Source organism: Oncorhynchus nerka, linkage group LG25 (genome assembly GCF_034236695.1).
Source record: "Oncorhynchus nerka isolate Pitt River linkage group LG25, Oner_Uvic_2.0, whole genome shotgun sequence".
NCBI classification, from domain to species: Eukaryota; Metazoa; Chordata; class Actinopteri; order Salmoniformes; family Salmonidae; genus Oncorhynchus; species Oncorhynchus nerka.
This window is the reverse complement of record NC_088420.1, coordinates 25694825-25709987: the sequence shown is the minus strand read 5'-3', so window position 1 is coordinate 25709987 and position 15163 is coordinate 25694825. Positions and strand designations below refer to the sequence as shown.

Below are 15163 nucleotides of genomic sequence, written 5' to 3'. Positions count from 1 at the left end.
GTCTCATGTTATGTTTCTCCTGAAAATTAAGCTTCTTCTAATTCACATACTGAAGCTGACAATATTATGGACTTAAGTTACATTTTGTTCTAGTTTCTGTTTGGGGACTTGTTTGACGTAAATATTCCGTAGTTCAACATCGCCAGAATGTCATGACAAATGACAGCCTCTCTTTAGCAGCAGTTGACACATAGCTGAACTAATGGTCACATGCTCAGAGTCATACGACAGTGTGCTATGCCTCAGAGCAGGCGGTGCACTTCAACAGCATTTGAGGGATGCACACTGGGCCTGAACTTAGCAGCTGGGCCAGGCTCAGATACTGTATACAGTAGAGGAAGGGTCTCCAAAAGGTAGTTCACCAGCTAACAGCAGCTCGCAGCCATCCTCAAGTTTCAAGTTTTTAATTAGTTGTATGTACGGGATACGCATGGTTTACATCGTCCAATGAAATGCTTACTTGCAGGTTCCTTCTCCACAATGCAACAACAATAAGAAATAATACAAGATAAGAACACAAACTATGAGTAGCTTGCCAAGCAATTCTGAAAGTATGTGCAGTCTATCACCCTGTGCGTAGCCAGTTAATGATGCTAATGATAACCGTCTTGAGGGTAGACAGAAAAACTTTCCCCAAAAACCGTCTCAAGTAAATGTTAATTGCTAAGCAGGCTTACCTGACAGAATATGATTATTTGTATCAATTTGTTGGCCATTGTTTTGCAAACTAAGTGCTGTATCAGTAGTCCTAACAGCAGAAACATTCCTAGACAGACACATTCCTCTCTTGTTTAATACACAATTAAAGGTGTAATACACAACAACAAAAGAATCGCCTCAAAATTGGTCATCTGATGCATTGACATTGACTCAGAACATACATTTTCATGAATTCTCTATGAATATGTGTATTATTGAGAGTAAAAAAAATCTAAAACCAGGAAAACGTCCTGAGTCAATGTCAATGCATCAGAAGACCAATTTTGAGGTCTTGGAAAATAACTAAACAAATGTGATTTTTTTTGGTGTAATTCACCTTAAATTGTGCATTAAACAAGAGAGGAATGTGTCGGCCTAGGAATGTTTCTGCTGTTAGGCCTACTGAAAAAAACGGAATTCCAGAAAATACAAAATATCGTTTTATGGGGCCCCTTATAGTTGCTTATGAACCATTATTTTACCAGTTATATTGACAGAAAACACATCTCTTGTACATCAAGGAACAAGGGGAGAATAGAAGAATGTGCCTATTTGAAAAAAATATATATAAAAATGATGCTAGAAAAGGTTGGAGACCCCTGCAGTAGAGGGTGCATGTAAATGAAATATGAGCTTCAGGTTAGCCTCATGACCCAAATCACTTTGAATTTCAGCTAGTGCCGATAGTCATCTTCCTCTTTGAAAAATGTCAACTGTATACTAAAAGCATTCTTCTTGAGCAATAAATTAATATCTATGTAAGCAAAGCAAAGACAAAAACTGCAAAATCAGGATATAAAAGAGCCATAATTAGCTACAAACTAGCTATATGTGTATTATTATGTGGTCTTACCTTTCACTGGCTTGTCAAGCTGTCTTAAATCTTCAGAATGCTCTTCTTTAGTATCCAGTGTTCTCACACACACACCATCCAGGCTTTCCAGTGTGTCTGAAGACTGAAGGCCCAAGGACATGCCAATGACTACTTCCACAGAGGAGCTGTACTGCTCGTCATACAGGCCTTTTCCATTGTCTAGCTCCAATGGGGAAGTCAGCTCTGGATTCAGGGATGTACCACTGTCTGGGTGTGTAAGGGTGGTCAGGGTCATGTCACTGGGTGTATGTGTATGTTCAGGTGGGGCTGGTGGGGCCGGGCTCTCTGGGATGGCCTCCTGATGTGTCAGCTCTGAGGATCTCTCTGGGGAGATAGAGGAGGAGGAGGATATGACCTCAGCACTCTGTCTGTCCACAGCCCTTTCATCATGTAATAACGTGTGCGAGTGGGAGTCTGCACACTCTCTGCTGGCTTCTACACTTTCTTCCTGTGTCAGACTCAGGCCTGGTAGTTGGGCCTCCACTCCATTCTCACTCCCATGTGTGGTATTGGACAGATCACTGTTCTCCTCTCCCTGTCTGACATGAGGCTCATCCGCTCCCTTTGAGGGGTTCTTGACCATCACATCCTCCTCTAATGGACTTGCTGAGACAGTCGGACCCCTGTCTGAGGTGCTAAGGTTCTCAGTGGCCTCAGACACCGTGACCCCTGACCTTCGTGCAGTGTCTTTGGGTCCAGTCTGATGCTTACTCTGGCTCTCTGCGGCAGCTTCCTGTACCTGGCCTCCCTCCAGCATGGAGTTTGAGTTGCATTGTTCTAGGCTTGCTACAGCAGCTGCTACTGCTACAGCCACCACTGCTACTGCTGTGGCTGCTATTTCCTCTCTACATGCCAGAGAGTCTGCCTCTTCTAACGATGCCCACTGTACAGACACCTTCTTCCCAGGGGCCTCCTGTCCTGTGACTGTCCCCTCCTTAGACAGTTTGTCTGTGGAGCAGCCGACAGACTGGACGAGTTCCCCCTCCTCAAAAGAGAATGTGTGGACCGTGACATCACAGTGTTGTCGTCCCATGGTCTCTCCACTCTCTCTGTCCTCAGCTGTTCTGCTGGCTAAGTCAGTGGACGGCTGTTCCTCACATTCCTGCCCAGTCTCATGGCCCTGGCTGTGGGTGCCGTCCTGGTCCCGCCTTGGCTGTGGTGGGGTTGCCACTACCTCCACTGTATCCTCAACTTGCTGATCCAGGACCTGCTGCTCACTGGGTTCTTTTGCTGTAACGTAACCTGGTCCGTGTGAATGGCTGCTCTTGATCTCTCCCTCCACCATAATGGGGCTCTGCTTCATGCTGTTTGTGTCAGTCTCTCCACTTCTGCTGCTGGTTGTCTCAGTGCTACCGTTGGTCTGTTGGCTGGGGTTTCCTGCCTCTGTCTTTCTCTCGTCTGTACCGCCCCTCTCAGACTCCCAGGTCTGGTTGCTGTTATCGGCCCACTCGGGCTCCACAGAATAACTTGTCACTGCTGTAGTGGTTTCCTGTCTTTGTTCGGAGTCCTGTGCCTCTACAGCTTGTGCCTCATGGCGGCTCACAGCTCCCGTCAAAGTCTGAAGAGTACATTCAGAAGTGGCCTCAGCATACTCCATCTCAACCTCACCGCTATGTTTGTCGTGCTGTCCATTCTCCACAGGAGCCCCAGACTCCATGTCCTGGATGTTCTCAGGCTCGCCCTGCCTTTCCATAGTCCTCTGAACACTTGTGTCCCCACAGCCACTACTGCTGCTGCCTGTAGTCCTCAGGGACTGATGCTTAGCTTCCGTGTGTTCCTGAGACTGCGCGTGGCCCATGGCTCGTGAAGCCTTTGTCGGAGCAGCAACAGCCTTATCGCCCGTCTCAGTCTCTGCTCTCCACTTCTCGTTCTCTTCCTGGTTCCTTTTACAGCGCCCTGCCTTGCTGCCCTGCGTGGCAGTGATTACGCCTGTCCTCTCTCTATCAGCTTCCTCCTGCTGGTCTCCACAGGATGGTGCGCTGAAAGCTGGAGTCTCGACCTCTCTCCGCTGCTGGGCATGGCTGTGGGGGGGCTGGGACTCTGTGGCTGAGTGTGCTGATGTGTTGCTGATGCCACTGGATCCTGCTGTAGTGTTCAGCTCATCTGGTGACTGCTGCTGGAGCACATGATCTTCCTACAGCACAAACAGAAACACAGTGTGAATAACAAATGACACAAATAATAAATCACACACTATTTATTATACACACACACACACACACACATATATTAACTTCCTGTAAAGATAAGATGTACAAAAAACTTTCAGAGCAAACAAACGGGGAGCATGCAGGTAACTCACAATAGGCCATGTTTTCTCTTTTGGCAGATATTAATTAGCTAGCTAGTGCACACAAGATTTGGTTGTAGGATCTGAGAGTACATACTGTACTGTATGAGCCCTTAGCTCCATTAGGAGCTGTAAGGAATACCTCAAGTCATGATTTAAAACAACAACATGTGAGAGTTAAAATCAGAAAGAGATGAAAGCAGACATGGTTTAAAGCAGAGTTATATATCTCACCTTGTCGTCTCTGTGGTGCTGTATGAGTTTCTGTAGCTCCTCCACCTCTCCCTTTAGGCTGGGCAGAGGTTTCCCTAGCAACGTGTCCACTGTCAGGGTGTATGTGTTCAGTTTAGGGTGGTGCTGCAGCACTCGGCCTCCTGGGTAACACTGTCTCTCCTCCGTCTTTATCCGGGTCTCTGACAAGGTCTCAACCCTGCCCAACACAAACAGAGCACACCGTGTCAGAATGGAGGTAGCCAAATCACATAGCACTGATTCAGCATTCAACACCACTACCTACGCCCATAATATATCACCTAGTGTGAATGACAGGTTCATTCCGGGGGTAGGAAGGCACTGGAGACATGGTGTACTACCAAACCTTTCATCAACCGACCGCCAACCTCCAAACTGGTTCAGCTTCATTGTATTGCTACTTCTACTCGGTCAGCTTTCTGGTATTTAATTCATTGTTCTACGGTATCAGTGGAATTGAAAATGAAAACACTACCTCTCCCTTTCTAATCTACTTCACGTGAAAACACTTCTACCGAGTAACAAAAATGAAGAAAAGAGACCAAATATGGCTGAGTTAAAATTAAGTTTCCTTCATGGTTCTAGACTAAATGTGTCTTGTAATGGGTCAGGGACGAAACGTCTATAGCAGTGTATTGTCCTGTTGAGCTGGCTCTCGGTCTGTCTCTGCCTGGGTAGAGTCACATTTTCTACTCTCTTACAATGCATGTAACTGACCCCAACTGACTCAGGGGTGATGATGTCACTGCTGGTACACTCCGGTGAGAGACACAACAAAACAATCTGATGGAAATAGGGCTTTAGAAACAAAAGGAATGAGGGAGTATGTAAGTCCCCCTCTAGCCCCAGCCCCATGAAGCCCCTGGGACAGGAGTGCAGACCTAGGTTCAAATAGTATTTGAAATAATTTAAAATACTTAATCTGTGCTTGATTGAGCTTGCCTGGCATTATGGACCAATGTAACAGTCCCAAAAACGTCATATCCCGGCCATATGGTACTCCAGGCCGGTTAGAGCAAACACTAAAAGATTTCAAATAGTATTTGAAGCCAGGTCTGCAGTAATGATGCGATCTGGGGCTGTTCTCACCTGCCTCATGGCGCTCAGTGCCAATGCAGGGCAATAAAGGGCTGAATGGGTGTCCATGGCAACCCCCTGACATCACTCAGTGGGGACTGAAAGGCAAGACGCAGGGCGGGGAAAGAACAGAGGCACTTTGTGGGGCCTGAGGCAGCCTCAACTTTCTCCACATCCAGGGGAGATATCTTAACAACACACAGAACTGCACTATACATGTTAGAGCTTTTACTACTTTATTACTAGATTACTAGTATACAACTTAACCAACTTCTTCCCACAGTCAGCAGGTGGAATTAACACATGTATGCTGTCTTCAGAGTTGGAATTCAGTCTGTTTTCTTGTGCCAAATAACAGCAGGCCCTCTGCTTCTCCCTGACCTGAACTAATCCTGTCTCAGAGCATGTAACACCAGCAGCCAGGTGACTCAATCTCTCTACTCCCAGCTTAACTCAGGACTACTTCAAAAACATACCAGCTTCCCCTAACAATATCAGACAGATAGGCTTGGTGTCCAGGTGAAGGAGTACAGGTAGTGTAGGTAAGTAGAAAATGCTGGTCTGGTATGGAGAAAAGCTACAGCTTGGTTCTCTTCTGTAACACACACACACACTAACTCTCAGAGGAGCTCCCACCAGGCCCTTTTCTTTCCTATGGTTATAAGGTTTCACCGCCTCCAACAAACCAGGGCACGGCCGACAGACACCCAGGATCCGGTGACCCAGGGGACAGCCTGTGTGACGCAGACCGACCGAGAGACACCGTTGATGTGGCCTGAGAGTGTCCCTGGGCCAACTCTTTACTGTTTCTGGTCAGCACAGGATAGCATTTCTCTGTCAAGGACTGGGCGACACCTCAATCTCCATGTTATAGAGAAAGCTGATGATCTCAGGTGATCTCTGTAATGAGGTTGCTCATATGTGCTCAGCTGGAGAACAGATCACCACCGTGTCATGGACACTGATGGAACAGGTAAACAAACTGGTTTGGTGAGGTGCCAGTGGAGGTTGTGTTCATCGTCTACCAATAGGACAGAACTACCCCTGCTAGATCAAATGTGATAAAGCTCTGACAGTTTGTATACAAGGACCCGAGAACATCTATTTCCCGCCACTTGTACATGTGGTGCCTGGTGTTTTTATACAGCTCAGATGTGTCACAGAGCACATGAAAACAGTCCCATACAGCTATCACAGCCGGTGAGAACGCTGTGCAGTCTACGAGCTGTCATCTAGCACGTACACTTTTCCTCCTAATTCTAGGTACATTTTGTGATTTTATCCCACGACAAAAGACCCATACTAGTCTGATTTGATGTACTTTAACAAAGTGCATATAAATAAAGTTGGATTCTGTGGTGATTTCTGCTGTTTACAGTAGCAGTCCGGAGTTTGTCCTTGGTCGGTCTGCTTATCTGTGTGTACCGCCAACACTCCAAACACATTTCAACATCCACAACAAGTCCCTCCTAACCATAGAGCTGCTCCCATTCCCATGGTTACATAAAGACCTCTCGTTGATTTGGATTCCAAATCCTAGTTTGCTAGCTAATGTCTCGAAGAATATAGGAGTGCAAGAGTATGTGTTCAAAAAAGAGGAAGAGGTGCTAGGTAAAGATGTGACGATGTTGAGAGCCAATAAATACTGTGGAGAGGGCTGTGCCTTTCATTCACAGATAAAACAGCAGAATATATTATGATGACACTGTTAGTTCAGCAAGTTCTGATGTTCAGCATAAAGTCCGTCCCAGGGTTAGTAGAAACGATTGGCTAGCCAGCCTACTCCCATAGAAACATAATAATAATGTATCTGAAGTTTATTACTAGTGTAATAAAGGCTATTAAAAGGTTATTCATGTTTAGATCCTGTGTGTAATAAACAGTATGTGATCCAGTTAAGTACTTACTCAGTGAAGAGCTGCTGTAGCTGGTCGTGGCCCCTCTTCTCTGCCACGCTGACTGGTGTAGAGCCCTGCTTGTTGGGCAGTCTGAGAGCCTCTCTGCCTCCTGGCTGCTGGAGCAGAAACAAGGCTACCCTCCGCAGACCGCGCCGAGCTGCAAAGTGCAAGAGGGTCTCGTGTGGACCGGGCTCAGCTGAACGGGACACACAGGGAGGGAGAGTTACACTGGGCTCAGAGACGGTCAACAGTTACAGCCTTCTAACTAGAACACAACACACATTCAACGATGTCCTGCCAGTGAGCATCCAACAACACTCCAGCTTCTGCTTAATATCCAACCTGTTTTCTCTACTACCGTGTGACCAATAATCTGTTTTGCAGTACAGTATGTTCATATGTAAATCCCTCAGTGCGTTTGCAGGCGGACACGGTCGTCCCTCTCTCCACTCTCCCTAACCCCTCCCACCTTCGCTATCAGCCTTAACTGATAACCCTGTCAGAGTCCCGCCCCCTAACCTGTATGACACACTGTCCTTCCTGAGTCATATGTCTATTAACCCCACCCCCTCCTACCCTCTCACTCCTACAGGTCAGACTGCTGATTCTCTGCTTCAATGCACACTGAGTCACCAGGAAGGCCTGACTAACTGTGTGTCTAATTAAAAAAACACACAGCTATAGTCCAATTCAGTGTGAGTAAGTGATTAAGTCTTATGGAGACCTTCTCCCTACCGATCACAATGATGTAGTAGGAGATACAGTGGGGCAAAAAAGTATTTAGTCAGCCACCAATTGTGCAAGTTCTCCCACTTAAAAAGATGAGAGAGGCCTGTAATTTTCATCATAGGTACACTATGACACACAAAATTAGAAAAATAAAATTAGACAAAATTAGAAAAATAAATCCAGAAAATCACATTGTAGGATCTTTAATGAATTTATGCAAATTATGGTGGAAAATAAGTATTTGGTCAATAACAAAAGTTTATCTCAATACTTTGTTATATACCCTTTGTTGGCAATGACAGAGGTCAAACGTTTTCTGTAAGTCTTCACAAGGTTTTCACACACTGTTGCTGGTATTTTGGCCCATTCCTCCATGCAGATCTCCTCTAGAGCAGTGATGTTTTGGGGATGTTGCTGGGCAACACGGATTTTCAACTCCCTCCAAAGATTTTCTATGGGGTTGAGATCTGGAGACTGGCTAGGCCACTCCAGGACCTTCAAATGCTTCTTACGAAGCCAGTCCTTCGTTGCCCGGGTGGTGTGTTTGGGATCATTGTCATGCTGAAAGACCCAGCCACGCTTCATCTTCAATGCCCTTGCTGATGGAAGGAGGTTTTCACTCAAAATCTCATGATACATGGCCCCATTCATTCTTTCCTTTACACGGATCAGTCGTCCTGGTCCCTTTGCAGAAAAACAGCCCCAAAGCATGATGTTTCCACCCCCATGCTTCACAGTAGGTATGGTGTTCTTTGGATGCAACTCAGCATTCTTTGTCCTCCAAACACAACGAGTTGAGTTTTTACCAAAAAGTTATATTTTGGTTTCATCTGACCATATGACATTCTCCCAATCTTCTTCTGGATCATCCAAATGCTCTCTAGCAAACTTCAGACGGGCCTGGACATGTACTGGCTTAAGCAGGGGGACACGTCTGGCACTGCAGGATTTGAGTCCCTGGCGGCGTAGTGTGTTACTGATGGTAGGCTTTGTTACTTTGGTCCCAGCTCTCTGCAGGTCATTCACTAGGTTCCCCCTGTGTGGTTCTGGGATTTTTGCTCACCGTTCTTGTGATCATTTTGACCCCACGGGTTGAGATCTTGCGTGGAGCCCCAGATCGAGGGAGATTATCAGTGGTCTTGTATGTCTTCCATTTCCTAATAATTGCTCCCACAGTTTATTTCTTCAAACCAAGCTGCTTACCTATTGCAGATTCAGTCTTCCCAGCCTGGTGCAGGTCTACAATTTTGTTTCTGGTGTCCTTTGACCTGTCTTTGGTCTTGGCCATAGTGGAGTTTGGAGTGTGACTGTTTGAGGTTGTAGACAGGTGTCTTTTATACTGTTAAAAAGTTCAAACAGGTTCCATTAATACAGGTAACGAGTGGAGGACAGAGGAGCCTCTTAAAGAAGAAGTTACAGGTCTGTGAGAGCCATAAATCTTGCTTGTTTGTAGGTGACCAAATACTTATTTTCCACCATAATTTGCAAATAAATTCATTAAAAATCCTGCAATGTGATTTTCTGGATTGTTTTCTTCTTATTTTGTCTGTCATAGTTGAAGTGTACTTATGATGAAAATTACAGGCCTCCCTCATCTTTTTAAGTGGGAGAACTTGCACAATTGGTGGCTGACTAAATACTTTTTTGCAACCACTGTATCTCCTACTACATCATTGTGATCGGTCTCATTTATCAATCATATGAAGGCACAGATCTGCGCGTAATCCATGCGTAGGATCATGTACACGCAAAGTGTGAGATTTATCAGTATAAACATTTGGTTGGGTGTGTGTGAATTTACACACAACCATGACCATGCGTACACACGCGTGCCAAGTGCTGGAATGAGGGAGCTGCTTGTCAAGCACAGAATCAGGAAAACATATATGTTGACCTTTTTTAAAATTATGATAGTGGGCCTAATAATGATGATAGTGGGCCTAATTAATTGTATTTCCATTGTGAATTCATGCAACATATCTTGAGAGGCTATATATAATTTGACCATATCAGTGCCTTTGTTACAATATTAATCAATATAAAGTACAGTCATTTTGCTAAATTAGAGGCACGTGTGAAATTGAAACCTCTGTTGAAATGCTATAAACCAGTGAGACAATGAGAAAAGGCTGATCATGTTGGAAGATTTGGCACACGCTGCATTTCGCAGAGAGTGCATTTTTAGAAACAGGTGGGACTTTTTTGCAGAGAGTACAGATCGGTTCATCAGATATCGTTTCCCAAAACCAATCTCATAGGATCTTTGTGAGGATGTGAGACCTACTTTAGAAAGGCCAACGTTCCATTCCGGTGCACATCAAAGAGCTATCTAGCCTCTGGATTTTGGCAACAGACACGTTTCTGCGGGAGATTGCAGATCTGCATCTCACATCCCTCTATGAGCCAATGTTTTGGATGAAATCATCAGCAAAACACCATCGCACAACAGGTTGAAGTCAAGAGGGGTTTCTTTGCCATCAATGGGTTCCCAAATATAAACTGAGCAATAGACAGCACCCACATCACCATAAAAGCACCATCCCATAATGAGTTCAACTATGTGAACAGAGAAGGTTTCCACTCTTTATGTACAGGTGATAGGTTATGTGAAGCGCAAAAAACACTGCTAAATGTGGAGGCCTACAGAAGGGAGCTGTTGAGGATGGATGGCTTATTAGTGAGCCTACTCATTTGAACTCTATTTTCCATTGCTAAGGCAACTTGAAATGGCCCAATTGCTCCTCGCTATATACTTACGTTTGAATTTTTAATGATCAAAATATAACCGAGGCAGCCAAATTAAACCTTTTGGTTGTACTCAGTGTTTTGTTCTAAGCTTTTTTTGGTTGCGCCGTTGTAGGCTATTTCATGGTACGGCGTTGTATATTCCCACTGGCTTTAAAGGGATGATTTTTACCATAGATGGTGGTCACTGTTTACCCACGACTGCGTGGCCAAACAAGACTCCAAAACCATCATTAAGTTTGCTGACGACACAACAGCGGTAGGCCTGATTACCGACAACGATGAGACAGAATATAGTGAGGAGGTCAGAGACCTGGCAGTGTGGTGCCAGGACAACAACCTCTCCCTCAATGTGAGCAAGACAAAGGAGCTGATCGTGGACAACAGGAAAAGGCGGGCCGAACAGGCCCCCATTAAAGGGGCTGTAGTGGAGCGTGTCGAGAGTTTCAAGGTCCTTGGTGTCCACATCACCAACAAACTATCATGGTCCAAACACACCAAGACAGTTGGAAAGCGGGCACGATGACACCTTTTCCCCCTCAGGAGACTCAAAACATTTGGCATGGGTCCCCAGCTGCTCAAGAAGTTCTACAGCTGCACCATCGAGAGCATCCTGACGGGTTGCATCACCGCCTGGTATGACAACTGCTCGGCATCTGACTGTAAGGCGCTACATAGGATCATGCGTACGGCCCAGTACATCACTGGGTCAAAGCTCTACACCCAAGCCATAAGACTGCTTAACAATTCATCAAATGGCCACCCGGACTATTTACATTCATACCCCCCATTTGTTTTTACACTGCTGCTACTCGCTGTTTATTATCTATGCATAGTCACTTCACCCCACCTACATGTACAAATGACCTCAACCAACCTGTACCTCCGCACACTGACTCGGTACCGGTACCCCCTGTACACAGCCTCGTTATTGTTATTTTATTGTGTTAATTTTAACATTTAAAATTTTTATTTTATTTGGTAAATCTTGTCTTAACTCTTTCTTGAACTGCACTGGTGGTTACGGGCTTGTAAGTAAGCATTTCACGGTATTGTATTCGGCACATGTGACAAATAAAGTTTGATTTGAACCAAATAGCCAAGGTTGTGCACGAGCACTGAGAAGAATTGGTATTTATCAACAGTTATCATCTCCTACCACTGTGAGTATGACGCTCGTAGGATTGTTTGATAAATCACACTTTTTCAATGCGTACAAACATTCTAATTTCTGTTCGTAAGTAGTATTTTAGAATAGTTTCTACACAATGTTGATAAATGAGGCCCCAGGAGACTTGAAGCAGAGATTGTAATCACCACTGCAGAATAGAGGCTGTTTTTATGTTTTGGTCTCATTTTCCTGTCAGAAGATGGCAGAGAAAAAGGGAAGTAAAACAAGAAAAACAGGCACTGTATTTCATCACACTGACAGACACACAGGACAAAAAGAACAAAACAAATGTTAGGAAATTGTAATACCCAAACTTACCATAATGCATGCATAATAAACAATATAAACTCAATGGCCTAGAGTGGCAGATGAGAACGCCTAGACTCATTGATGGGAAATTATCAACGTGAAAAATAAAATCAACCCCGCTCCAGATCTCTACAGACTCAGTTCAGTGGATCTGATTTGTAGAAACACAGAGACAATATGAGCATGGGCCGTCATTTCCTCTCTGTCAGCCCCATTCTATGGTAGAACTCTCACTCCAACAACCACTTACAGGAGTAGGGAGAGACACTAACGAATCAGATTTTCCACCAGTGCTGGATTCTCATGGCTACTTTTCTCCCACAAACCCCCAGTCTAATAGACGCCGGGCGATGCGCTGGAATGCTAGCAGATCCTCTGTTGGCATTTAGAGCGCTGGCAGCCGATTTGACAAGGGATGAAATATGCCTTTAGGAGTTTTTCTGCGTTTTTCATGATATTAATGCCCCTCTGTGCTTTATTTTACCCAGTAGAGCCACCTAACAAAGACAGCCTCTAGGCCAGGCGGTGCCATCATGCAGCTAACAGAGAGAGCCTCTGGGCCGGTTGGTACCAGCAGAGCCAGCTAACAGAGAGAGCCTCTAGACCTGGTAGGGCCAGCAGAGCCAGCTAACAGAGAGAGCCTCTGGGCCGGTTGGTGCCAGCAGAGCCAGCTAACAGAGAGAGCCTCTAGACCGGGCGGGGCCAGCAGAGCCAGCTAACAGAGAGAGCCTCTAGACCGGGCGGGGCCAGCAGAGCCAGCTAACAGAGAGAGCCTCTAGACCGGGCGGTGCCAGCAGAGCCAGCTAACAGAGAGAGCCTCTAGACCGGGCGGGGCCAGCAGAGCCAGCTAACAGAGAGAGCCTCTAGACTGGGCGGTGCCAGCAGAGCCAGCTAACAGAGAGAGCCTCTAGACCGGGCGGGGCCAGCAGAGCCAGCAAACAGAGAGAGCCTCTAGACCGGGCGGGGCCAGCAGAGCCAGCTAACAGAGAGAGCCTCTAGACCGGGCGGTGCCAGCAGAGCCAGCTAACAGAGAGGGCCTCTAGACCGGGCGGTGCCAGCAGAGCCAGCTAACAGAGAGAGCCTCTAGACTGGGCGGTGCCAGCAGAGCCAGCTAACAGAGAGAGCCTCTAGACTGGGCGGTGCCAGCAGAGCCAGCTAACAGAGAGAGCCTCTAGACTGGGCGGTGCCAGCAGAGCCAGCTAACAGAGAGAGCCTCTGGGCAAGGTGGCCTGCTGCTAGCTCCAGTTTCAAGGCTCACTGTGCCTCACCAAGGTGCCCTGGACCAGCTTCAGGAAATGCCAGGGCTGGATAAGGCATTAAACAGCTGGCCCACTCTACCGGCAGGTTGGGGAGAGGAATGAAATGTTCCTAACCTGACTGCAGCATCATCTATTCTAAAAGGACCATTCATCTTTCCCCCTTTTCTTTTTTCAAACATCAAAGAGTTTTGGAATCAAATATTATCAGGGAAGACCTCAGGTAATAATGGAATGGAGGAGATGCAAAGCACAGGGGATATAAGCAGGCTCACATGTCCTACCAAATAGAGGACAGCATGCTTTCATATGGGTGCACGTCAGACCCAGAACCACCTGAAGCATATAAACCGGCCAATCTGACAGGTGTTTCTAGCTCGCCATACATTGTTGGCTTGTTCTGTACATTGTTACTAGGCAGCTCCCTGTGCTCTTACATGCTGAATCCCTGAGAAAAAAAGGATCAAAGCCATTCTGATACTATAAACCTATCCCAATGTGTTTAATAGTGATATATCCATCACTGAGTGGACAAGACAAAGCAGTCCTTTGAGAGGCTGATAGGAGGGGCTCAGTCTTCTAGCTCTGTGAGTTTTTGTGTTCCTCTTATCTATTCCTGACAGAGGTACTGGTTTACAACCCAGACAGAGGCACTGCTCACCACATCAGCAGTCAGTGGCACAGCTCTGACAGAATGCAGGAATTGGAACTAACATTAGAGGACTCAACACATTCTGTTAGTATTACAAGCTGTCATCAGTCAAAGCTAAATACACAGACGGTAGACTAGACGCAGACATGGGTACACAGCATACCGATTTTAGGGCTTTGGAATTCATACCATGGTTGTGTCCCGATCCAAAGGGCAGCTGCCTGCTGCCTACCTGCTTCCAAATGAACCTATCTTAGTAGGTAGCACTTTCCATTTGGGACAAGGCCCAAGGCAGCATCACGTGATATTGCATTCCCATTCCACTGAGCGCGAGACATTTGTTTACATCGTAGTCACTGTAGCCGGGTGAGCTAGCAATTCAGTGAACAACTATCCCAAAATTGAAATATCTGACATGAATAACATGTAAACAAGTAACAGAGTCGATCTCCTCAGTACCTGTTAATGAATTAAGTTGACACCGACCAGAATAATTATCCTACGTTATAGGGTCCTCCTCTCACATATTGCTTGGTGTGCTGCTCCATCGTTGTGGACATGACAGGTAAGCTTGCATGCATGATAGAGGCTATGATTTTTTTTTTTTACATAGCTAAATAAGCCATTTTACTGAGTGTTTAGGAATTATTAATAACCATAATAGTGATGTTTCAGTGTGAAGCTAATATTGCATTCGAGCTTCTATTGTTTTTTCTAATAAGTAGGCTCGTATTGTGATTAATTCATACTATCAAACCATCACACCCGTGCATATTATTAAATGACACGGATGTTCAAGATAACGTGGTGTTATATTAGTTGACAACTAATATTGAAAGGTGATATGATGCAATCTAACTAGATTAGAAGGCTACTTCAACTTAATGTCAACAGGAACTGTTGACTGGAACAAAAACAAGGTGTTGTGGGTTAGCCTCCCCGGCAAAGGATTACCTTCAAAATAGCCGAATGACGAGTTCTGATTAGACGGAGTACAACTACGACCGGAAGGACTTTTTATAGCAGGTTAGGAGAATCTACGCAGCAGGTTATGATAATTAAAGTGGCAGGTTGGGGACTTAGGTTAAGGTTAGGAAAAGGTTCAGACAGAGTTAGATAAAATGCTCTCCTAACCTGCTACAAAAGTCACTTCCGGTCATAGCTTTACTCCCTGTAGTCACAACCTGAATGAAGGCGCCTTAGAAGGCAGC

The 15163-nt window shown here is 45.6% G+C and overlaps 1 protein-coding gene across 8 annotated transcripts in view; it reads right to left on the bottom strand.

The window, feature by feature from the left end:
• The window catches only part of LOC115109277 (A-kinase anchor protein 13), a 172187-nt gene that overhangs the window by 73599 nt on the left and 83425 nt on the right, over positions 1–15163 (bottom strand). For all 8 annotated transcript variants that reach the window (XM_065009693.1, XM_065009699.1, XM_065009695.1 and 5 more), the window contains exons 5-7: positions 7100–7286; positions 4098–4293; positions 1553–3707 (exon numbers count right to left, since the gene is read on the bottom strand). In XM_065009693.1, the coding sequence (XP_064865765.1) occupies positions 1553–3707; positions 4098–4293; positions 7100–7286 (2538 nt within the window). The remainder of the gene's footprint in view (positions 1–1552; positions 3708–4097; positions 4294–7099; positions 7287–15163) is intronic.